Below are 25,504 nucleotides of genomic sequence, written 5' to 3' on the forward strand. Positions count from 1 at the left end.
TAATCCTAGCTACTCAGAAGGCTTAGATCTGAGGGTCTAGGTTCAAAGCCAGCCTGGGCACAAAAGGACCTGTGACTCTTATCTCCAATTAACCTCTAGAAAATGGAAAGTGGGGCTTAGTTCCAGGGTAAGGTGGTAGCCTTGAGCTGAATTGCCCAGGGACAGCACCCAGGCCCAGAGTTCAAGCCCCATGACCCACAAAAACAAATCTCTCTGGGTAGCTCAGATTTGCCTCAAATTTGGCAGTCCTCATGCCTCAGACTCCCAAGTGTTATGATTACAGATAAATGCCATCATTCCCAGTTTCCTTTTTTTTACCTTTTCCCAAATCAAATCCACTCTGAAATAATGAAGACTTATGAGGCATTTTGAAGAGTCCATCCAGCTACAGAAGATCAAAGAGGAGTCCTAAGAATGTGCTGAACACCTGCAAACATAAGAAGCAGTACCTCGGGGTGGCTGAGAATGTGGGCTCTGCTGCCAGACTCACCTGAATCTAGAGTGGGGGGATCTTGAGCAAGCCACTTTATCTATGAGTTGCAGTTTCTTCAATTGAAAAATGGAATTGCCAGAAGCCAGTCATAACTGTCCACATATTATATAATAAAAATTCTATGAAACGTCCTCAATAGATTATAACCATATAAACAGAAAGCAAAATAATCCTTTCTAAGAGCTGGGAGCAGGGAGGAGGAGTCTAGAGTTGACAAAAATATTCTGGAAATTAGATAGCTGTGATTATTACACTGGGCAATGAAATAATACCAACAATTGAGTTGCATATGTAAAAGGATGAAATTTTAAATATGCAAATTATAGATCAAGGTCAGAATCACTAAGAGAATCTAATGAGAATAATGATCGAAAGCATGTTACATGGCATCTGGCCCCAAAGGAAGAACATAGTTGTTGACCAGTTGTACGTTAATCAGATACTTTATCAACCAAACCCTTGGTGGTGACATGTGACCTTAATAATTATATTGTCACTGTAGATACACTCCAGGGATACTTAGAACAAATCCTGGTGTATGGTCACCTAGCTTATCAGTGTATGGGCCCCCTACATGGTCTGTTTTCACAAGGGGAGTGTGTCTTTGACTGATCAAGCTCTGGGATATTGGGAATTATGTATGTATATGATGATTAGCGTCACTTCAGTGCCTGCTGATCATATTTCCAATGGTAATTGAACTTTGGGTCATTTTTAACCATCTTGATTCTACTTCCTTAGGTTAGACCCATAATCACCCCCACAAAAAGGGAGGAAGAGAGAAAAACCTCAGTTTGCATCTTGTGGAGTGTTTTTTGTTTGTTTTGTTTTGTTTGTTTGTTTGTATGGCAATCATGGAACTTGAACTCAGGGCCTGGGCTCCATGATTGAGCTTTTCAGCTCAAGGCTAGTGCTCTACCACTTTGAGCCACAGATTTACTTCTGCTTTTTCTGGTACTTAACTGGAGATAAGTATCTCAAAGATACTTTCCTCCTCAGGCTGGCTTTGAACTTCAATCCTGAGGTCTCAGGTTCCTAAGTTGCTAGGATTACAGGCGTGAGCCAGAGGCACTTAAGTGAATCTTCTTCTTTTTTGTTGTTGTTGTTGGTCCTGGGATTTGAACTCTGAGCCTAGGCATTGTCCCTGAGCTCTTTAACTTAAGGCTACCACCCTACTCCTTGTGTCACAGTGCCATGTTTGGTTTTCTGGTTGTTAATTGGAGGTAAGAGTCTTGCAGACTCTTAGTGCCCAGGCTGGCTTTGAACTACAATCCTCACATCTCAGCCTCCTGAGTAGCTAGGATTACAATGTGAGTCACCACGCCTGGCTCCTCAGCTGAATCTTCTTAACAAACTCTTTAAAGTTTAACTTTGCCTCTCTCAGGATGTTTTTCCTCAATTTTCTCTTCCGTTTTCTAGACTCTTTTTCTTTTCCTGATGTGATCTTCATCCTTTAGGTTTCATGTTGCTACATTTGCCTTTGTATTTCTGTTAACACCATTGCCCTTTGGTGAACATAGGCGATGTCATCTAAAGAGCACCTAAACCCAAAAGATGAGAAAGGTTCTAGCACAAGGGATTTCTTGTGCTCAGGGATGAAAAAGGAGTTTAGAGTCAGCCAGGTAAAGTGAAGGAAAGAAGGGGATCAGAGGCAGGAAAGATTAGAAAATGCGATATGGATAAAGAACCTGAAAGTGTGTTGCTGAAGGAGATACAGTAGCTGGAAAGGTGGGCAGGGGGCATACTTACCAAAGAGGGCATTTTGTAGCATATGCTCAACGTTGGCAGGTGGATTGGGGTTGAGGTAGCTGACTGATTTTAAGCAAGGAGTAGACATTATCACAGACTGTGTTTTAGAAACCATAGGCTAGGCGATAAGACAGCTTCTCATACTATAAGGGGATCATGTTAAAAACGCTGATTCAGCCAGGAACTAGTGGTTCATGCCTGTAATCCTGGAACCTCAGGAGGCTGAAATCTGAAGATCACAGTTCAAAATGAGCCAGGAAGAAAATCCATGAGACTCTGATATCCATCTACCATAAAGCTAGAAATGGGACTATGGCTCAGGGACAAAAATAAGCTTAGGGCCTGGAGTTTGGCCTAGTGGTAGAGTGCTTGCCTAGCATGCACAAAGACCCGAGTTCAATTCCTCGGTACCACATACATAGAAAAAAGCCAGAAGTGGTGCTGAGGCTAAAGTGGTAGAGTTCTAGCCTTGAGAAAGTCCCAGGACAGTGCTCAAGCACTGAGCCCAAGCCCAGGACTAGCAAAAAAAAAAAGCTAGGCGCAGTGGCTCATGCCTGTAATTTTAGTTACTCAGAAAGTTGAGATCTGAGGATCAAGGTTCAAAGCCAGCCCAGGTACTAAAAAGTCCATGAGACTCTTATCTCACTAATTAACCACTAGAAAAACTGGAAGTGGCGCTGTGGCTCAAGGGGTAGGATGGTAGCCTTCAACTGAAGAGCTCAAAGACAACACCCAGGCCCAGATTTCAAGTCCGACCACAGACAAAAATAATAAATAAATAAATAAACAAACAAACAAATAAATAAATAAGCAAGCTGTAGATTCCGATTAAATAGGTGCAGGATGAAACCCGGGAATCTGCATTGAAGAACAGGATATATAGGGTGAGTGAAGAAAGGGGAACAAACAGATGAGAGGCATACAGACTGGGGCTACTCTTCACAAGTCTGAAAAGAAAACTATAGCTTGTCAACTAGCATGAACTGATAAAAACAACCATTTAACACTGGACCTCCAAAATATTCATATTTCCAAATGTCATCTGCCTAAAATTTTCTTTCTAGTCCTTGGTGGTGAATCTCAAGAGTTGCTTTATGTATTGTCTGTCTTGCCACTGGCCCCAATGCCCCCCACACTGGAACTGGCCCAGGATCTATTTTCTCCATAATGGTATTAAACACAATGTCATTCCATATTTTGGTAGAGACCAATGTGTACTAGTTTATGTGGCTATACTTCTGCACAATTGCCATTTCTCCTTTGCCTCTTCACATTTTGAATTCCAAGTAACATTTGGGAGCCCTAAACCAAGCAGATCATCCTAGGATTTGAGCTAAGTTGCTCAAAAAGTCTGAAGTTATTTCTGCATTTTTTTTGTCTGAGCATGTTTTTATTTTTTTTTTATTTTTTATTTTTTTGCCAGTCCTGGGCTTGAGCTCAAGGCCTGAGCACTGTCCTTGGACTTTCTCAAGGCTAGAGCTCTACCACTTGAGCCTCAGCACCACTTCCGGCTTTTTTCTATGTATGTGGTGCCGAGGAATCGAACCCGGGTCTTCATGCATGCTAGGCAAGCACTTTAACCACTAGGCCAAACTCCCGGCCCCCTGAGCATGTTTTTAATAACATACATTGAACTTTGGCCTTTAGTGTCTAAAGTGAAATTGGCCAACAGACATCTTTTTTTAAAAATAAGTTTAAATCAAAATGGAATGCTGTCTTTTTTAAAACATAATCATAGAAGAAAGAAAAGTAGTGATACAATCTTGTAGTGCCTGATGTCTGTTCACTGTCCACTTATACCTATTTTATCAATGTAATCTCTAAAAGAAGACCTTATAAATTTGTTTGGAAAAGGATTGTGTTAACATTGTTTTATAGTTGAAGACTCTTCAACACATATAAGTTAGGGGAATTTTTTGCCACTTCTGGGGCTTGAACTCAGTGCCTGGGCCCTGTCCTTGGGCTTTCTCAAGGCTAATGCTCTAACACTTGAGCCACAGCACTACTAACTTTTTTGGTGTATGTGGTACTGAAGAATTGATTCCAGGGCTTTGTGCATGCTAGGCAAACACTCTACCATTAGGCCATACTCCTGGCCCCACAAAGAAGTTTTTATACCAAAATCTTTTACAATAGTGATGGATGTTTTATTCATGTCTGTGTGGTTTATTTATCGATTCTAAAAGAACATTCAGAGATCTGAAGTCTCCTAAATGCAAAACTTTCTCCTTAATTCCCAGGTAATTTCCAGAATTCCAGGATTCCCTTAAGGGTTAAATCTCAGAATAACATTTGTGTGTGTGTGTGTGTGTGTGTGTGTGTGTGTGTGTGTGTGTGTGTGTGCCAATCCTGAGTCTTGAACTGAGTTAACTTTTTGTACCACTTTGAGACACAGCATCATATCCAGCATTTTCTTAGTTAATTGGAGCTAAGTGTCTCATGGACTTTTCTGCCTTTGAACTGCATTTCTCAGATCTCAACCTCTTGAGTAGCTAGCAGCACTTGGCTAGTGGCTTATTTTTTTTTTTTTTTTGCCAGTCCTGGGATTAAGCTCAGGGCCTGAGCACTGTCCTTGGATTTTTCTCAAGGCTACAGCTCTACCACTTGAGCCTCAGCACCACTAGTCTTTTAGAATATGAGGGAGAGTAGAGCAACACACAGTTACACATAAAACTACAAAGACTAAGTAGGAAATCATGCCCCTTTTCTTCCAGTTAGAGGACTCGGCCATAAACCCTAGAGAAGCATGGTTTCATTGAGGACTTTCCTGGTGGGATAACCAAAGGGAACCTCCCCAGTTGCTTGTCCATGTGTGAAATTCACACCACATTGCAACTGGGTTTTATTTGATTTCTGAAAACATAAAACAGTTCAAAGTGTTGTATGTGTGAAAGATTGGAGCCTTAAAGTTGCTTGGAATTAACTGCTGAGAAGGATTTCCGGTCTGTGTGACTGTGACTGTCCTTGGGGTGGGGGGAGGAGACTCCTGCAGAATCAAACTGAGTGTCTGTCCGCACACCAGCCCTTTACCCTTGGTTATATTGATAACAAAGAAACAAAATTACAAAGAGAAATGTGGAATTCCTTAGCTAGTCTAAGCTCTGATAGGTGATACTTTCTGACAGACACCTTTTTTCAAAAGCTACATAGGGACAATAATAATAATAATACACCATTGCCTGGGGCCTTATGAGGAGAAGCTGTGACCTGAACAACCTCTATTTGATTCTTGCTCTTCACTAGATTAGTTGGAAGGAGGAGTCAAAGAGATTCTCACAGCTCAGCTACCCTTTTTACTAAGAGAAAAAGGAGGGCCCCCCCACAGGCACATAAGATTACCACATAACAGCAGTCTTGCCCCCACTCGTGGGACATTGAAATTATCATGCCTATCCTAGAAAGACAGTTGCAAAGTGACAGTATAATAATAGTATTCTTAAGACATAGCTCCCAAGTCTTGTTGAAATTACTAGCTACTCTGGGTAATTAAAACAATTATAATTGTTTGTTGCCCTGTAATGCTTTAGCACTAAATCCACACAGTGTGCATGCTGTTCAACCAGATTTGAAATGGTAGCTGGGATTTTCTTCTAAACTTGAAATCAATTTGGTATATATGTAGCAAGGAGATTAACAGGGTACAATAGGGACTAATACATGCTCCAGTCTCCTCATTTTGCAAGTGTGGGCATCACCATCCAGAACAGAAAAGACACTTGCCTGGGGTCTTGTAGGAGGTAAATAGCAAACCTGGGAATGGAACTCAAGTCTTCTGGCCTCTGGCAATGGGTTCACTTCATTACACCAAGCTGTCCTTTAATATAAGGAGACAGCTAATGTTTAGGTATATGGAAGATAAGAAAGAAACACATACCTAATTACTTTATGGGCCCTTGGGGATGAATCCAGGGCCTTTGTACATGCTACATTCTATCAATGCCTTACCAGTGAGCTATTCTAACTCAAACACCTTGTTCCTAGTTCCAGTCTCTTCATTCCCCAGATTAACTCTGCCCAAAGTAGACAGGGTTGACTCGCTTGTCCAGACTGGATTCCAGCAGGTCAGAAGCTATTCTGTTCTGATGGGTTATGAATTTCACAGACACTCCACAAAGAAGTCTGTAAGGAATAATGCCTTCTCAAACATCTACTTTAAAAAAGAGCGTGTGAAACCCGGCCTCTGAGGGTTACTGTGAAGAATCAGTGTTGACTGAACAGAAAAATCTTTTCTGACTATATTCAGGAAACCATTCCAGATTAAGTGCAATGGGGGATTCACATGGAGTTTGGGGAGCCATAAGAAAGTCATACTTCAATGTCTGAAGCATACACCACAATGTTAACCTCTGGGTGAGGGAATTGCACTTGAATTTCATTTTTCCCATCTCTTTTTGCTTATCACAAGTTTCTAATTTATATAGCTTAGGTTCTATCAATTACTGAAGGTGGATATGAGATTTAAAAGAAAAAAAAACCATCACAGCCTCTAGGGGCTTTAGTTTAGCACACTGAAAGGTCAGCTGAACTATCATTCATGTTAATCTCCTTGCCATGAAGGGAACGAGACCATCCCCTCTCCCTTTCAACACCGTCATGTGAGCCAGGTGTGTTTGCTTGTCGACACCTGTGGACTACACTAAGGGACCAGTTCTGCCCTGCAGCAGGAAGGCTGTAAGAGGCCCTTGCCTCAGTGTCGTCCTGGCTTCTTGCCAAACTCCACATTTGCAAGTATCGCTTAGGGCCTGCCATTTCATTCCTCTCTCCTCACCCACACATTTACCTAAGTTCCTGACCTTGATTCACGTGGCTTCTTCCTTGGATTCCAGCAGCTGAATACATACACATGGAGGCCTACAATGGCAGTCGAATGGAGTCCATTTTAATTGTCTTTCTTCTTGAGTGATTGCCATATATGTTGTCTACACTGTAGATGCTTCATAAAGATTGGAACCTGTGACTCAGACATACCGACTCCTGCCCTTTATCTTCTAGCCCACAGCATCAAAGTCCTGAGTACTAACTCACACATGGAAAAATCTGGATTTACAACCGAACCTTTACTAAAGTTTATGTATTCTTCTCTCTCTGGCTCAGCTAAGACTGACCCCAGATCTCAGAACCTGTGCTATCTTCCATCCTTCACACTATGTCAATATGGTAGCCTTGTTATTGGGGTTCAATCACAGCCAAGTCATAACATGTTTAATCTAGTTATTTCCTTTGACTATTATACATCTAAAAGCTGATGTACTAGAAAGAAAAGAAAATGTACTTTAATTTTCAAAGTATAGAATTGTGGGAACCTATGAAGCAGATAAGGATGGGATTTGTAATTGATTAGCAATCTTTGGTGGCAAACATGGAATGTTCCTATTTGTGTCTTAAAATTAGTTGTATCTTCCCAATGAAAGCTTTTCTAATACCTTTCTCCTTTAATTGCTTAGGTGGAATTATTTGTGCAGAGCATCTGGTTAAGCTGACTCACTGCTATTTATAAACCCAAACTCAAGATATTCCTCTCTTTCTGAATGTCAGGTTTGACATTTGCTCTTCCCAATTTAGGAGGCTCTAATCCACTGTCCTGTAAACATAGAAAGGAGAAAACCCATCTACAGAATACCTGCAAGGGCTTTTGTAGTTTGTTAGGAGTAGAGATGACTTCTCCTCTGTGATTCTCTTAGAGACCCCAAGGCAGGACATTTCTCATTTCAGGCAACCCCATTTTGAGAAGTCAGTGAAGGCTTATTGTGAGCACACATGTGTGCATTGGCTGATTCAGAGCAGAAATGGTAACTCTAATACATGAAATGCTTAAGTCACATCCCTCCTGATTTAAGATCTTACTTCCTCATTTTATTAGAAAACTAATACCTTGTCAAGTCTCTCATTTGAGGAACTGAGAACAAGAATAATAACCATTCTCTCAATGATTCAACAGATATTTATTGAGTATCTATTATGCTTCAGATGAGATGATAGTAACTATTTAACAGACATAACTTTCTTGGTAGAATTAACAGAATGCACTGTTTCCTTTTGACTCAATCTCACTCATCGATCTAACAGCAACAAAATACCTTTCTTTATGGTCTTGTCTAATGCTCACATACCACCAATCTTTTTAACACTATCCATTTCTGTGAAGTATTCTCATTATTCATCTTTCTTATACATGCTTCCCAACTGGTTATAAAGGTCCTGCTTCCCCAACTTTGTTGACCATTAAAGGGTAGCTGAAGGGGCCGGGAGTTTGGCCTAGTGGTTAAAGTGCTTGCCTAGCATGCATGAAGACCTGGGTTCGATTCCGCGGTACCACATACACAGAAAAAAGCCGGAAGTGGTGCTGAGGCTCAAGTGGTAAAGCTCTAGCCTTGAGAAAGTCCAAGGACAGTGCTCAGGCCCTGAGCTCAAGCCCAGGACTGGCAAAAAAAAAATAAAGGGTAGCTGAAGTGATCAAATACTCCATTCTAATCCTGGTGTTTTTTTTTTGTTTGTTTGTTTGTTTTATTTTTGATGTTGAGACAAAGGACTAAGGGTGAACCTATACAAGAGTGATACAAGACAAAATGTTGGAAATGAACTTTACAACTTCAGGGTGGAGAGTTGGGGTAGGTAAAATGGGAGAAAAACATGGGAGGGGGTAGTAATTTCTTTTTGCCAGTCCTGGGGACTGAACTCAGAGCCTGAGCACTGTCCTTGAGATTTCCTCAAGGGTAGAGCTCTACCACTTGAGCCACAGCACCACTTCTGGCTTTTTTCTATGTATATGGCACTGAGGAATTGAACCCGGGTCTTTGTGCATGCTAGGCAAGACCCTACCCCTAGGCCAAACTAATAGCCCAGGGGCGGCTATTTTTGAGAAGAAATGCTCTCACTACCTTACGAATGTAACTGTAATCGCTCTGTACATCACAATGACAATAAAATTAAATTTAAAAAAGAGTCTTGTGGACTTTCTTGTCTACACTGGCTTCAAACTACGACCCTCAGATCTCAGGTTTCCTAGTAGCTAGGATTACAAGCATGAGCCACCCACATGGCTCTGCCATATTGAATGGAAGTTTGTATTTTCATTGTTTATGTAGGAAACACAAAAGTGGTTTTAATTTACTGGTAATTATTATCATTAGTAGTAGTACTTGTTCTTGTAGTTCCAGAACTGGAAATGCACCTGTCCTAGCTATCTTTAAGCTTTGATTCTCAAATCTCAACCCCCTGAGTAGCTATGATTATAGGCATGAGTCATTAATGATCATCTTGTAATTTATTTTCTTTTTTTGTCTTCTTTCTGCCAGTCCTGGGTCTTGAACTCAGGGCCTGAGCACTGTCCTTGGACAATTTTTGCTCAAGGTTAGTGCTCTACTACTTGAGCCACAGCACCACTTCTGGCTTTTTCTGTGTATGGAGTACTAAGAAATCAAACCCAGGGCTTCATGAATGCTAGGCAGGCACTCTACCCCTAAGCCATATTCCTGGCCTCATAATTTATTATTTTTAAATGAAATAAAATTGATATATGTCAATTTTAAGATCCAATCAGTCTGAAGTATTCGCAGATCTGTTCCTACTTCTCCCTTTGTCTGGACTAAACCCCAACTCCACCTTCATCTCCCAGACCCCCAACACATGCCAAAGTAATTAGCAGTGGTCATGTAGGACTCTGATCAGACATACTCTCCTTTAGAACACTAGATGTGACCATCCCCTTCCCTTACACTCTCTCTCTCTCTCTCTCTCTCTCTCTCACACACACACACACACACACACACACACACACACACACACACACACACACTTCAGTTTGGCATAAGCACGGTCCCCTTTTTTATTATTGCAGGAAGAGGTAACCTGGCCACTGTTGTTGGATCCTTCATAATGTATACTTACATACCCTACACTTACATACTCCATAATGTAAGTACCTGTCTATATTTGCGACTCTTCCACTAGACTATGAACTCTTGGAGGATGGGTACAACTTCCAGTTTCTCCTTGTATCTCTCGGAACAAACGTAGTGCAGGAAAGCTGTGAGGTCCCCTAAGAACTTGTTAAAATGAGTGAAGAATGAATGAAGGAGCCTCATCATATCATCTTACAAACCTATTAAGTAATGACCGTGTGAAATAAGATGAGTGGAAATTCCTGGCACATAAGTCATAGTTTTAAAAGCAATCATTGATGGTAACTTGGTAGCAGAGCTCTTTCAATCACTTAAAATGTTCTGAATGTGAAGTTCTGGAGAACTTTTGTCTTTGTTTGAGGCTGTTGAAAGGTGAATTTCGTCATCACAAGAAGAATCTCAGAGGACAAAGGACCTCTTGTTTAAGACAGCTAAGCCCTGCGATTAGTGGTAAGGCGCCATGCCTAAATACTTCCAGGGCCTGGGGTCAGCTCACCCAGACAGACTCCCCTTTCTGGCCCCACACCTTGGGCCAAGAGGACAAGTAGGAAGTGGGGAAAGAGGAAGACAGGGAATAAAGTAATAGGGATTTCAATAAGATTCTGTGGTGGGGGGAAGGGGGAATAATTGTAGCTTGTGCTTAACAGCTGTGTTTAGAAACAGACAAGCTATACACATCAGGGAGTTCCCACAACCCACGAAGAAATGCCCCCCCCAACACTCGTCACCTTTCATTGTTCCCAAGCCTTGCAGCCTTCAGCAGATCTTCCCAGGGGTGCTTGGCCCTAGTACCTCATTGGACAAATCTGCACTGGCTTCCAGGAGAGCAGATTTGAAGGGTGGATCTCTGCACTGGAGAACTGGTTTAACTGAATGCTTTTCCAGCCCTGACAGTCTGGCACAAAGCTGCTGAGTGGCACCAAATATCAAGAAGTTAGGGCTAGCACTGCTCTGTGATGCTAGGCTGGCAAGCTTTAGGCCCTTTTAGGAAATGACTGGGTCAATTCTGCCACCTCCCAGATGGTTTTGTCCCCAAGGCCATAGCCTTATGACCTAAAGACATTAGACATTGGATATTGGAAAATTCCCTCCTTGGCTTACATTGCAATTGACAACTTCATTGTATTAAAGCACAACTTAAAGCTAAGATCTTAAGAATGCAATGCATTTGTGTTTGTGACAGGTCCAACAATGATGCAAATCCAGGGTAACTGTCTACTGCAAAGAAAGGGAGATATGCCTATTGAATTCAGAGGAATCTTGCTCCATAACAAAAGAACTCTGGTTGCAGATTAAGGAGCCAGGCGTCCTGAGCAAGCATCCAGACAACAGGCACTGCAGGCTGGACGGCAACTATGATGAAAGATGAAGGGTGGCAAGGCCCCAACTAACTGTGACTCTTCACCACAGAGATTCCCATGAGTGTAGACTTAAGCCCACACCCACCTGGCTCCAAAGTCACTTCTCCAGGCTCCTCCCCCAGCACTTCAAGTGTCCTTGCCTTCCACTGCTGGGGATGGGGAAAGAAGAGGCAGTATGGGCATGAGTGGGAAAGCTGTAAACAAACTATCTCCTCTGAGCTGCAGCACCAAAGCAACTCGCAGCGAGGTGACAGCAGAAGAGGAAGGGCCCTCCAAGAGGGATAAGCCTAATACCCCAAACCACACTTGGCCTATGGGGCCAGACAAAACTCAGTTACGTTCTTTATTTTTCCTTCAAGTTTATTCCCCAAGTCAACATACCTTAGAATGTAAAGAACAGAAGAAACTCAGTTTCAGCAAAATCGTGGTCTCCCTCTAATGACAAATAAATCCTCAGTGAAGAGACAGGCAGTTGACTAAGTTGACACATCATAATACCAACTTGATTTTTCGGAGCTGATTTTATAATTCCTTTATGTGGCCATTTTTTTGTCAGTCATGGGACTCGAATTCAGGGCCTAGACACTGTCCTTGAGCTTTTTCACTCAAGGCTAGTACTTTACCATTTTGACCCACAGGTTCACGTCCAGTTTTCTGGTGATTCATTGGAGATAGGAGTCCCATTGAGGGCCGGGAGTTTGGCCTAGTAAGAGTGCTCGCCTAGTATGCACGAAGACCTGGCTTCAATTCCTCAGTACCACATACTTAGGGAAAAAAAATCCAGAAGTGGTGCTGTGGCTCAGGTGGTAGAGTTCCTACCCTTGAGAAAGCCCAAGGACAGTGCTCAGGCCCTGACTTCAATCCCAAAACTGGCAAAAAAAAAAGAGTCCTATTGACTTTCCTGTCCTAGCTGGCTTTGAATCGCTGGTTTGGAATTACAATCCTCAAATCTCAATCTCCGGAGTAGCTAGGATTAGGATTACAGGTGTGAGCCACCAGTGCCTGGCTTTCTTGGTGTTCTTTATACTTCAGAAAGTGGCTGGTGGTGTGTTAATATAGTGGTCTGTAGGTTCATGAGCAAACACATATTGAGTACCTAGGATGGGACGGGCTGCTTGAAACAAAATAAGTCATGAAATCCTGGAAATCCAGGAAGATTTGCTATACAAAAAGCAATCACAGTAGAGTGACAAGCCTCCTGCTTATATAAAGATGGCTTTAACACTAGCTCACCTATTAAAATAGTGATAGGAGCTGAGCACAGTGCTCACGCCTGTAATCATAGCTACTCAGGAGGCTGAAATCTGAGGATGACAGTTCAAAGCCAGCCCAGGCACAAAAGGACCTGAGACTCTTATCTCCAATTAATCTCAAGAAAACAGGAAGTGGGGCTTAGCTCAAGGGTGAGGTGGTAGCCTTGAGCTGAAGAGCTCAGGGACAGCGCCCAGGCCTAGTTCAAGCCCCAAGATCTACCAAAAAAAATAAACAAAAAATAAAATAGAATAGTGATAAGATCTTTGATAAGCCAACTGCTCTATTCCTCAGTTTATAGGCGTTTACAAATAGAGATGAACAATATTTGAGGCTTCACTAGCCTGGAATATTTGTGCTTGAACATACATTTTAGTATGTGTGCTCAGTGTCTAAAATGGTGTCTGAGTCATGTGCCAGTGGCTCATACCTATAAACCTAGCTATTCTAGAGGCTGACATCTGAGAATCATGGTTCAAAGTCAGCCCAGTCAGGAAAGGCCATGAGACTCATCACCAATAAACTATTCAGAAAAAGCTAGAACTGGCACTGCGGCTCAAAGTGGTAGAGTGCTAGGCTTAAGCAAAAGGAGCACAGAGAGAGCATCCTAACCCTGACTTCGAGAACAGGACTGATAATAATAACCATGATAACAATAACAGCAACAACAACAAATGGTAGCTGATTGCATGCGGCATCAGGATAGCAAACATTAATGTCACACCTACTGGCACTGTCCTTTTAAATGTGTTAATTTCGAATGCGTCTGGGGAACGGGCATTAAAATGATCCCCATTTTACAGATAAGAAACCTGAGTCACAGAAAGAGTTGTGTAATTGCCTTAGCTCATGACATTTATTTGATGGGTGAGAATTGCATAACATAGGGCATCCAAAAGACCCTGGTCTGTCAATACACAGTATTTCTGATCACTATTTCAGTAATGTTATTGTCGTTGTTAACTCTGTTACTGTTTCCATGAGTAGTAACCATAGAATAATTGACAATATAGCCCAAATGCAAAAGGCTTGGCTATTCCCACCTACTTCCTTAAAGGAAGCCCTAACATTATTTTTGGTAACTCTAGACAGTTATTCTGGAGCCTCTCATGATTAATGGCTCTGGAGGTGGGGGGAAGAGCAAATTCTCTGGGGCTGGTGACTAAGCACAAGCCAAACCCCAAGGAAAGTAGGATAAATCAACCCCATGAGGCTCCAGAGGAAAGGGGACTGAGGGTGAGTTACAAAATCAAGTAATACCAGAATAAATTCTAACACATAAAGATGTTTGCCAATAAGGGAGAGGGGAGTTAGAAAGCTTGGACACCTATTGAAACCTGCAACCATAGCCCTGCAACCCCTTTTTCACTGCAATGGTTTCCTGAGGCAAATTTCACAATGATCCCCATTTTACCAATAACAACACAGGCTCTGAGAGAAATAATCCCCATGAAGTCCCATACCTTCATCTCATTAGAGCAGGGACTAGAATTAAAGTCTGTCTGGATCCAGGCAGATGTGTTTCTTTGCATACTCCCACCCATAAACTGTAAATGAAGCTTCTCGTTGTCTCATTCATGATCCTTTCTCCTAGTCTACTTTATGTCTTGATGGTCAGTTACTTCAACTACAGACCTGAAGATCATCTACATTCCTTCTGGCTTTTCTCTCATGCACCAAAGAGGGCTTATAAAATAGTTCTAGCAGGGCTGGGAATGTGATTTAGTGGTAAACTACTTGCCCAGCATCCATGAAGCCCTGGGTTCGATTCCTCAGTACCACATACACAGAAAAGACCGAAAGTGGTACAGTGGCTCAAGTGGTAGAGTGCTAGCCTTGAGCAAAAGAAGCCTGGGAATAGTGCCCAAGTCCTGAGTTCTAGCCCAGGAGTGGCAATAAAAAGAATGGCTCCAGCAGCAACTCTTTTATGCATCCTTCCTATTGGTATGCATCAGTGACTAAATTGATAGTCTGAAAGGGAGAGAAAGCCCCTCCATCTTCCTTCTTGCTTTTGTGGGCTCTTAGACTGGATATAGGAATCATGTTAAATATGTGAGCTGATTAACAAGAGAAAAGTATCCAAGTTTTATTAATTTTGTACATATATGGAGATCTGAAGAAATGACCAGAGCATGATGCTTTTATTTTATTATTTTTTTAAGAATAATGGATTTGTGGAAGATTGACAGAACAAATGGTTATCTGCTTTGGGTAGTAAATCCTAAGGATGTTATTAAAAGATGGTGGGGGTGGGGAGGTAGACACTGGTGGAATACAAGGGTTACAGTGGAAGAGTCTGTTTACTCAGGTTCACTGCAGGCCTAATGAGCAATCTCTAGTGACCAAGGTTGTTTTCCTGCCTTGGTATGTGAAGGACATCCCTCCTGAAAGAAACTTTGCAGCTTGCAGCACGGAGAAAAACACAGGCCAAATGACCCTTTAGGAAGCTACACTTGCACAAGTGATTTCTGTTTGAAATAACCAGTAGACGAGTTTGGCATACACTTACATCTAATATTGGAACTACTAAACTTAGTGCCATTGTCCAGGTTCTAGACAACATCTGTTGCAACCATATATTTCATTAAATATGGGTTGCACAAATGAATGAGCTTTGTAAACCTCTTAATGCTTCTCCCCCACCTTCAAGGCACAGGAAAGACTTTGTATGGAGTGCTATATACACCAGAGAACATTGAATACCTTACCTTGACAATCTAGTTAGTTCTGTTGTGTCAGTCCTGAGGCTTGAACTCAGGTCCTATAGCTTTTTTGTTCAAGGTGGCACTCCACCAGTTGAGACCACAGATTCACTTCCAGTTTTTTGGTGATTAATTGGAGAGCAGAGTGTCATATTCTCTGTTACTTGGGCTGGGCTGGCTTCAAACCGTGATCCTCAGATCTCAGCCTCCTGAGAAGCCAGGATTACAGGCCCAGAGCCCAGATAAACTGTGTGTGTGTGTGTGTGTGTGTGTGTGTGTGTGTGTGTGTGTGTGTTTTGCCAGTCCTGGGGCTTGATCTCAGGGCCTAAACACTGTCCTTGGACTTTCTCAAGGCTACCTCTCTCTACCACATGAGCCACAGCACAACTTCCAGCTTTTTCCGTGTATGTGGTACTAAGGAATTGAACCCAGGGCTTTGTGCATGCTAGGTGAGCACTCTACCACTAGCCAGGATCCTGGTGATATACATATATATTTTACATAATCTCATTTATGTTTCTCCTCACAACAATTCAATAAACATGTGCCTCTCAACATTATACAATGAAAGATGGTGCTGTTTTTGTAGTCTCATTTATAGGTGCATTTTATTACATGAGTATATTTTCTCTACTTTTTGAGTCAGAAAAACGTAGCCTTATGAGGAAAGGGAAAAGATGATCTCATTCACTATTAACCAAACTGCACAAGATTTCCCTATTATTACCAACTGAAAAACAAACTCATAGGCCAACATTCCTAAGGTAAATATCACCAGTGATAAAAGAAACCAATCACTGGGCAAGTTTTTGCTTTCCTGTTTGACTAGAATACTGTCCATCCTGGACACTCACTGCCTCATCTCTGTCTCTGTCAGCAAATGACACCTAGTGGCCTTGATGATGGGGTCCCAAGGGAAGCAGCTGAGTCACTGTGTTATCTCACTGGGCAATCACTGAATGGCCAATACAATCATTTAGCCATTAGATACATAGAGATGCTTCCACCTCTTGGTGTGACTCCCCTTTCCATAAACTATCAAAGCAAAACATGGTTTGAGAAATTTGAAAACAATATTTCCTCCAAAGACAAAAATGTAGCAGGCAGGAAAGGTTAGGGCACCTTTGCACTAAACTGTGTGTACTGTTGTGATGGGATTGCTTTTCTATAAAATTCTCATCTAAACTTGAAATGAGCAAATAGCTCTGCCTTAAAATTCCGGGGTGAGAGTGGGGATTCATAGTCAAGCTAAAATCCTGATCTTTTAGACTCCAAGATTCTAAAAAACCTTAGCTTTGGTCTATCTTCTCTTTTACTATCTAGAACATCCGTTGGTCTTTTGTTGGAAAAAAGCAAAATGGAATGTACACTAAAATTTGTGATTACTGTTATATTGCTACATTAGTCAGTCACTTTCCCTCCTGTTCATTTCTTCTCAGCATCATTCTAGAAACTCCCCTTTGAGTACCTAAGTATATGTGGTCCATGTGCCGGTGGTCTATGCCAATAACAGCACTAAGCACCATGTCCATATTTGACAATAACTACATAAATGAGAGACCTTGAAATGTTAAGATAAGGTTGTTCCTAAATTCATTTTCTTCATTGGCATACACTTTAGTAAACACATTCCAGAATCATGAAGTCTCATTTTTACCCCACAGCCCTAAACACCCTTGAAAATGTGTAAAGGAAAAGGTTGACTAATATTAGGGAGTTCATCTCAAAAAAAATTCAATGCACACAACCCCAGAGTAAAGAAAGTTCAAACAAACAGGATGCCTGTGGAGCCATTTTTCTGATAGCATTAACATGTTAAAAAGAATAGGACAATTACCCTTTCCCCACCACATAAACCTACACACACACACACACACATACATACACACATAATACACACACCTGTATACATAAAATATCAACCATGTAATGAGAAAAAAATGTTATTACTAAGATCAAATGGTTAGTGGCCAGCTAGCACTGCCTAAGCCAAAAGTATGTACTTGCTCAAAAATGTCACTTCTTCTTTATGGTAGAGTCAACTGTGCCCAGAACAAGGTCAGAGACATAGGATGTGATAATAATTTTTTGTGTGCCAGTCCTCAGGCCTGAATTTAGGTCCTTAGTTCTATCCCTGAGCTTTGTTTTGTTCAAGGCTAGTACTCTGCCACTTGAGCCACAACTCCACTTCTGTTTTTTTGGTTGTTAAATGGACATAAGCATTTCATGGACTTTTCTGCCTTGGCTGGTTTAAACTGCAATTCTCAAATTTCAGCCTCCTGAGCAGGATTACAGGCAATAGCCACCAGTACCCAGTAGGACTTGGATAATAATTGAACTAAATGACTAAATTAATAAATGATTTACTCATGTTTCCGTGACAGAGATTTCTTTTTGTGAAGATGGGTGCATTAGCAAGCCATGATGTAATGAATTCCTCACAGCTGACATCATCGGTCTCCTATGTAATCAATAAGAGGAATCCAGTTTTCCTGATCATACTGTAACTGTTGGTCCTGGAGTTCTGATTTCACAATCAGTATCTGACTTCAGTTCACATGGAGTGCTGACAAATCTGGCTTCTTCATTTTCAGGTCTGAGCCAGATCTTAAACATTGGCAAATTAACTAAGGTAATGCCACTGGAGATAGAATGAAGAATTTTGGATTCCAATTAGCCTTTCCCAATCATTATTCTGTCTGATCATTTATCCTTTTATTATGTCGACCATTGTGCTTTTATTTTAAAAAAATCACCAGGAAACTCTGAGTCCTATACTGTTCCTGAGGCAATTTTTTTTCTCCTGTAATCTTATTTTGAAGGACTAATCTCCCTGGGGATGACCCATGTTTCTTGAGACTTCATTTCAGTTTGATATCAGAAGCCCCTCCATATGGTTTTGCTCAGCCACTAATGAGTTCTTGTTATGATTCCAAGCATTTCTTCATCCTATTTAGTACACTTGTACTGATAAAAGAGGAAGTTTTCTCAGGTTGCCTTTTAAGTGTTTGAATCTGTAAAAAGTTCCATGCCACAATCTGCCTAACTTCTAGGACTAATTCTCTGCATAAGCTTGTCCTCAATAGTAAGGAAAAAGAATCTACTAAGTTGGTCAGAAGAGTTACCAAAGCTCACTGCATGCCACATAAAATTCCTTTCGAGAGCATCAGAAAATAAACAATGTACATAGGCAATATTTCAGGCCTAGACAGCTACTGATGGATGAGTCATTTGGATGTAGTTGTATATGGAGGTATGTGGGGGCAGTGGTTCTGGATTAGAAATCCCAGCTCTGTATTTGTACTCTGTGTGACCTGCACAAGCCACTTAAGCTTCCTGGGCCCCATTTTTTTTTTTAACTTTACAAGGTGGAAAAATAGCTAGAGGCTCGTGGCTCACGCTTATAATCCTTGCTACTCAGGAGGTTGAGACAAATCCACAAGGCTCTTATTTCCAATTAACCAGCAAAAAGCTACAAATGGAAGTGTGTCTCAAGGAGTAGAGCACCAGTTTTGACTGGAAAAAGTCAAGCAAGGGTGTGAGGCACTGAGTTCAAGCCCCAGTGCCAGCACAAAACAAACCAAGGTGGAAAAAGACTTTTTTTCCCATCTTCACTCACAGCACGGAATAGAGGATCCAATGAGCCAATATCAGGATTGCTTTGTAAATCTTATAAATGTTCTACAGTAGTCGCTCACCACCCATATCATCATTGTCCTCACCAGCACATCCACGAGTGTTTAAGATGGAAGATTCGGAGCACTGCAGCTAGCACTCTTGCTACTCTTGGTAACGCCATGATTGTTACTTAGGGAGCAGCCTTCTACACGGCAAACGGGATCTGATACTTTGACACCAGAATTGCTAGGTATCAAATCCCTCCCATTATCTTCCCAAGGAACACAATGCCTTGCAGCTGGCAAGAGACCATCTGATTTGCAGCCAAGTTATGCTTGATTCATGTCGCTGAAATAGTCCCTTCATTAGGTGAATTTTGTGCAGCTATGGGGCTGTGTGGACTGCCCACTCCCCACCTAACTGAGCTGAATTAGGACTGCATATTCAGAAAAGTCTCCTGTCACCTTTCGTCAAAGATTTGTCTTTGAGTGGGTTGAAATCTCTATTCAAAACCTCGCCTAAAGCAGTGTCTTTTGAATGCTCCAGCTCACTAATTCAGGTATTGGAGCCCCGAGAGCGTCCCCCATACGCCTGCAAATGGATAAACTATTCAAAAGACATTTGCCATCCCGTAACTATAGTTCCAAGACAGAATAGGAAATGCCTCCTACATCTAATGGAAGCTATTTGCTACAAAAACAAATCATTCAGTTCCATGGACTAGAAATGCCTTTTGCACATAAAACTGAGAGGAAAAGACAGCAAACAGCATCTGAAGCCAGCAAGTCATCCCTTCCAAAGCCCATGATTCAAATAATAATGCAATACTCATTTGAAAAAAATTGGCTACCCACAGAACCTAATATCATGGCTGAGCTACGATACTTGTCAGTTTATGTAGAAATGAAAACAACCAACATTTTGTACAGATTTCCAGGAAAACGAACTGTTTGTTCCTTGTTAGTAGCTAATATAAGTATCAGAGGGGGATAAAAAGCAGTTTGGGTTCTGATTTTAAAAAATGTGGAACATTTCAAAATGCTCATACATAAATTCTGACATCAAATTTTACGTATCTTAAGATGCTGGAACATGAACACCAAATGATGTACTTAATATATTTGTTCTTTCTTGAAGAGATGAGATATAATTGTATGCAATCATCTCTGAGCTTGGAATTATATTAAGAACTCTGAACTATAAGTACTAAATCAAACTAAATCGTCTCTTATCCTATTTTTCTCTTTCATACTTGTCATTACTTCATGAAGGTCTTGTTAGAAATGCATAATTCTCCACCCTGAAGCCCATAGGTTTTCTTATAAAAAGGACAGGTTTTTTTCTCTCTTTTCCCTCAGAACCTCAAGGGGTGAAACTCTCAGACAAATCATTTCAATGAACAATAATACCTTATTGGTAAGAAACAAAGTTATTGCTACTTTGTTGGGGGGTTTTTTGACAAATATTTAGCGTATCTTAAAAATCCTCTTTCCTTGTCCCTTGAGAACAGAGAACATGTTCTGCAAGAAAGGTTAATAGGAAAAAAATAAACTACAATGTGATATTAACTACAGATTTCTTTTCCAATTTAAAACAACCCCCAAACCCCAAAACACCATCCTCCTTCATTTGGTCGTAAAGAACACAGAATATTACCAGCTAATGAGCTGTCCACAAATGACCCTTACTGAATGAATAATAAAGGAATAATAGCAATGTGATTTCCACTTACATCAACCACAAAAATCTTCTGGGAATCATCCAAAAACTGCACTTTTAAATGAAGCATCTTCGGAGAGGCCGTAGGGCTGCAAGCCGGCTTAGAGTGCTGTGGGTGCTATGACACGAAGGGGCTTTCTTCAGGAATCTCACTCACAGCTCGATGCAGAGGGAGCACCCACCCCCAGCCAGGCATCCCTACTTTCAGCAGGGCCCCTGTATTTACTTGAAACCAAGCACACGCAAAGGCATTTGCACTGCCCAGTCAGTACTAAGACTCCATAGCTTTTGGGCAGCGTCTACTTTGGTCAATATCAAATGCAACTGAACTTCAAACTCAGTGCCTTTCTGTGAAGAAAAACAGAGAAAACATTTATGACTCCTGAGGGCTTTTTTATTTCAGGAGAGCACAATGTGGAAATCCTACATTGCAACTCAGAAAAATTGAGAATAGCCATTCTGGAAAGTGCAAAAAATGAGTCTTCGTGTACTGATGGTTTCATGGAACTGACACATACACACACACACACACACACACACACACACACACACACACACCTATCGACACACATACACGCTACATATATATATATATACATATACATATAATTCTATTTTGAATTGACATCATTTAGGAATGAAACTATCTTTTATCTTTGTATATCCTTTGAGCATACATATACATTTATTTTGAACTGAAATTCAATTTATTTGAATAAAAACTGTATTACAAGGAATACACAGAAGGCCTTGTTTCCTCTCCTATTCGTTCCATTACAGCTCTGTTAGTAACCAATTGGGTTCATTTTTGTGTTATAGTTGTTTCTTTATGCAAATACAGTGCAAATATGAATGCATTTATCTTTCCTCACAGCCCACAAAGAACTTTTTGTTTCTTTTTATAGTGACATTTTTTGCATTGCATATATGAACTAGTTTAGTCAACCATTAGGAAATTAATTTCAGACTCATTCAATCTGAATTGAATGAATACCTTTAGACATGTGATTATGCCATTTCACATGTGTGTAGGTATAGTGACATGCAGCACAGATTTCCACAAATGGAATTGCTGGCCAAGGGTGATGTATTTGTATGTATCATTGCCATTTCTAGATTTCCCTTCATAAGGGTTGTTGTGGATTGAATTATATCCCATAACATTCAGGTTGAAACCCTAGCCCTCACTGGCTATATGAATGCATTTGGAGAACAATTCAGTCTTGAAAGAGATAATTGGGAATCAATCAAACTGAAATGAGCTTATAGGGTGAGTTCTAGTCCAAGCTGAGTGATGTCCTTCTATGAAAAGGAAATTAGTTGAAATACCGTTTTTTCTCTCATATTTCATGAAACTAATTGATAAGCTTTTACCTGTACATCTGAAAATACATGACTTTGTCATAGTGACATGCACAAAATCAATATCTTTTGTAGTACTTGTGACTATTGTTTAACTTGTGACTTTTGGCCTTTGCTATAGATGACTTCTTATAAGAGATTAAAATAAAAACTGACTACTGGAAAAAAAGGAAACTTGTATAGAGTCACATAAAAATAACACCCATGCGAAGGGGCTGGGAGAAAATGGCCATATATGATCCATTAAAGAAACCCTCAGAAACCAGTTCTTGTCAGCAACTTTAATTTAGATATCTAACCTCTAGAAATCTGAAGCAAATAATTTTGTGTTTTATGCCACCTATTGCGTAGTATTTTTATGGAAGCCCAAGCAAACTAATAGACACTAATATATGAAAGTATCTATTTTCTCCACAGTCTTAACAAGAAAGTGGATAGTTTTGAACAAACTAATTGATGAGAAAAAAGTCATCTAAGTGCAGCATTATTTAAATTTAGTAATCTTTTTTGTTGGCCAGTCCTTGGATTAAACTCAGGGCCTGCACACTGTCCTTGGGCTTTCTCAAGGCTAGGGCTCTACCACTTGAGGCACAGCACCCACTCCTGGCTTTTTCTATGTATGTGGTACCAAGGAATTGAACCCAGGTCTTCGTGCATGCTAGGCAAGCACTCTACCACTAGGCCAAAATCCCAATATTCTTTGGTGGCAAGCACACTACCACTTGGTCTATATCTTCTTTTCTCTGATTATTTTTGAAACCAGGTTTGGCTTTTGGTCTGTACTGACTTGGATATTGATCTTCATAAATGCTTTCTGCTGCAGGTGAGATGATGCATGTGCCACCACTCCCAGGTTTTCTTGAAAAACATTGTTTTTGGTCTGGTTTGGTGGGGAACTGTGATCCTCCCATTGTCCCACATAGCTGATTTAATAGGCACATGCCCATCATGTTCAGCTATTGGTTGAGATGGGATCACTCGGACTTTTTGCCTGGGTTTCCCTAGAATCATGAAACTCCTAATCTGATTCCCAAGTAACATCAACTATAGTCATGCATCAGCACTACTCAGCTAACTTATGAAATTTTTTGTCAGTCATGGGGCTTGAGCCACAGTGCCACTGTGGGCTTTTTCTGTATGATTTATTGGAGACAAGAGTCTCATAGACTTTTCTTCTCTGGCTGGCTTCAAACCTTGATCCTCAAATATCTGCCTCCTTAGTCACTAGGATTACAAGTGTGAGCCACCAGCACCAGAAGATAAAACTTTTATATTATGAGAGAAGTCGAATCTTTTTTTATGTTTAAGTATCATGTAGATTTCTTTCACTGTGAACAAACTATTCCTGTACTTCCATATTTGCCTTTTAAGGTTTTGGTTCCTAAAAATGAGGAAAGTATTGGAGTAGAACTCATGTACAGAGTTTCTGCCTAGCAAATTTAAAGTTCTTGGTTTGATTCCTAGCATCACAAATTAATATCAAAGGAAGAAGGAAGAAAGAAAACAAGAAAGAAGAAGAAAGGAGTCCCTCATGACATGACTTACACATACTTTTGCTCATTTGTCTTTTGATCATGCTTATGGTATGTGTATGTGTTCATGTGTGTGTGTGTGTATGTGTGTGTATGTGTGTGTATGTTAAGAAGTTTTTTAAAAAATTTTGTGTGTAGTAAAAATTGCTAATCTTTTTTTAAAATAGCCCGTGGGCAGGTTGATGGTGCATGTGTGTCATCCCAGCAGAGGCTTTGGCAGGAGAATAATGAGTTCAAGGCCAGCTTGGACTACACAGAGGCTCAAAGAAAAACTGGTCTTTGAATTTTGAGTGATAGAAAAGTTTTCTTTACTTCAAGGTTTTCATTTACTGATTAAATGGTTTTATTTCTTCAAAAACAACTTCAATCTTTGATCTAGTTTAATTTTTCCTGATGTATGGTATGAAGTAGAAATTCAATTTAAGCTCTTCCCAAATGACTTCTCAATTATCCACACATCATTGATGAGAAAATTCATTTCTACTCCTAGTCATTAAAGAAACTGACTTTATCACATATTCAAATGAAGATACGCTGAAGTCTATTTTAGGATTTTTCTTCTCTTCCATCAATGCACATATATAAATATAACATTATTTTAATTCAACTCTTTAAAATCTGTCTTAATATCTAGTTAGGCTACTTCACACCCCCATTGCTTTTCTTTTATACAGTTACCTGTTTATTCCTTATTTTTTATTTATTTTTTTCCCAGTCCTGGGTTTGAGCTCAGGCCTGAGCACTGTCCTTGGGCTTTCTCAAGGCTAGAGCTCTACCACTTGAGCCTCAGCACCACTTCCGGCTTTTTTCTATGTATGTGGTACTGAGGAATCGAACCTGGATCTTCGTGCATGCTAGGCAAACACTCTAACACTAGGCCGAATTCCTGGCCTTATTCTTTATTTTCTATTTTCATTTTTGTCCAATGTGGGGCTTGAACTCAAGGCCAGGGAACGATCCCTGAGCTTTTTCTCTCAAGGTTAACACTACCACTTTGAGCCACGGCATCAATTCTGATTTTCTGATGGTTAATTGGAAATGAGAGTCTCATGGACTTTTCTGCACAGGTTGGCTTCAAACCATGATCCTCATCTCAATATCCTGAGTTATAGAATTAGAGACATGGGCTCTAGTACCCAGCTTAGTTATTCTTATTTGCTTATGTTTCTATATACTATAACCTTGTTTATTTCCAGGGAATGAATGTCAGTGTATTTATAGAGATAAGTCAAAAATTATATATTTTCCTGCGTCATGGTGCTTGAATTCTGGGCCTGGATACTGTTCCTGAGCTGTTCAGCTCAAGGCTAGCACTCTACCACTTGAGCCACAGTGCCACTTCCAAAAATTATATAAATTTTCTTAGGGGTAATTGATATCTTTCTGTTGTATCATTTTCTTATCCAATACACAGACCAGTTTTGTTTTTGTTTTTGCTTTGTTTTGCCAGGCCTGGGCTTGAGCTCAGAGCCTGAGCACTGTCCTTGGAATTTCTCAAGGCTAGAGCTCTACCACTTGAGCCTCAGAACCACTTTCGTTTTTTTTTTCTCTATGTATATGGTACCAAGGAATCGAACCCAGATCTTTGTGCTTGCTAGGCAAGCACTCTGCCACTAGGCCAAACTCCTGGCACAAGGCCAATTTTTTCAATCTGTTCTTTTCTACTAGAATGCATTCTTCTAGAATGCTGTATATAATACACCCTTCATATAGTCATATGCAAAAATTCATAAATGAAAGTTTCACCCTCAGTGCCTTAGAATGTGACTATGGAAGAAGCACTGGAAATACAGAAATTAATATGAAGCCGTTTGGC

At 40.6% G+C, this 25,504-nt stretch overlaps 1 protein-coding gene across 1 annotated transcript in view; it reads right to left on the reverse strand.

Annotated features, from left to right (window-relative positions):
* The window catches only part of Frmd7 (FERM domain containing 7), a 57,808-nt gene extending 36,818 nt beyond the window's left edge, over window positions 1–20,990 (reverse strand). Inside the window, 1 exon segment of the mRNA XM_090326305.1 lies at window positions 20,808–20,990. Within this exon segment, the coding sequence (XP_090182431.1) occupies window positions 20,808–20,990 (183 nt within the window).
* Window positions 20,991–25,504: the final 4,514 nt, after the last annotated feature.

Source organism: Megascapheus bottae, chromosome X (genome assembly GCF_031878675.1).
Source record: "Megascapheus bottae isolate mThoBot1 chromosome X, mThoBot2.hap1, whole genome shotgun sequence".
Taxonomy (NCBI): domain Eukaryota; kingdom Metazoa; phylum Chordata; class Mammalia; order Rodentia; family Geomyidae; genus Megascapheus; species Megascapheus bottae.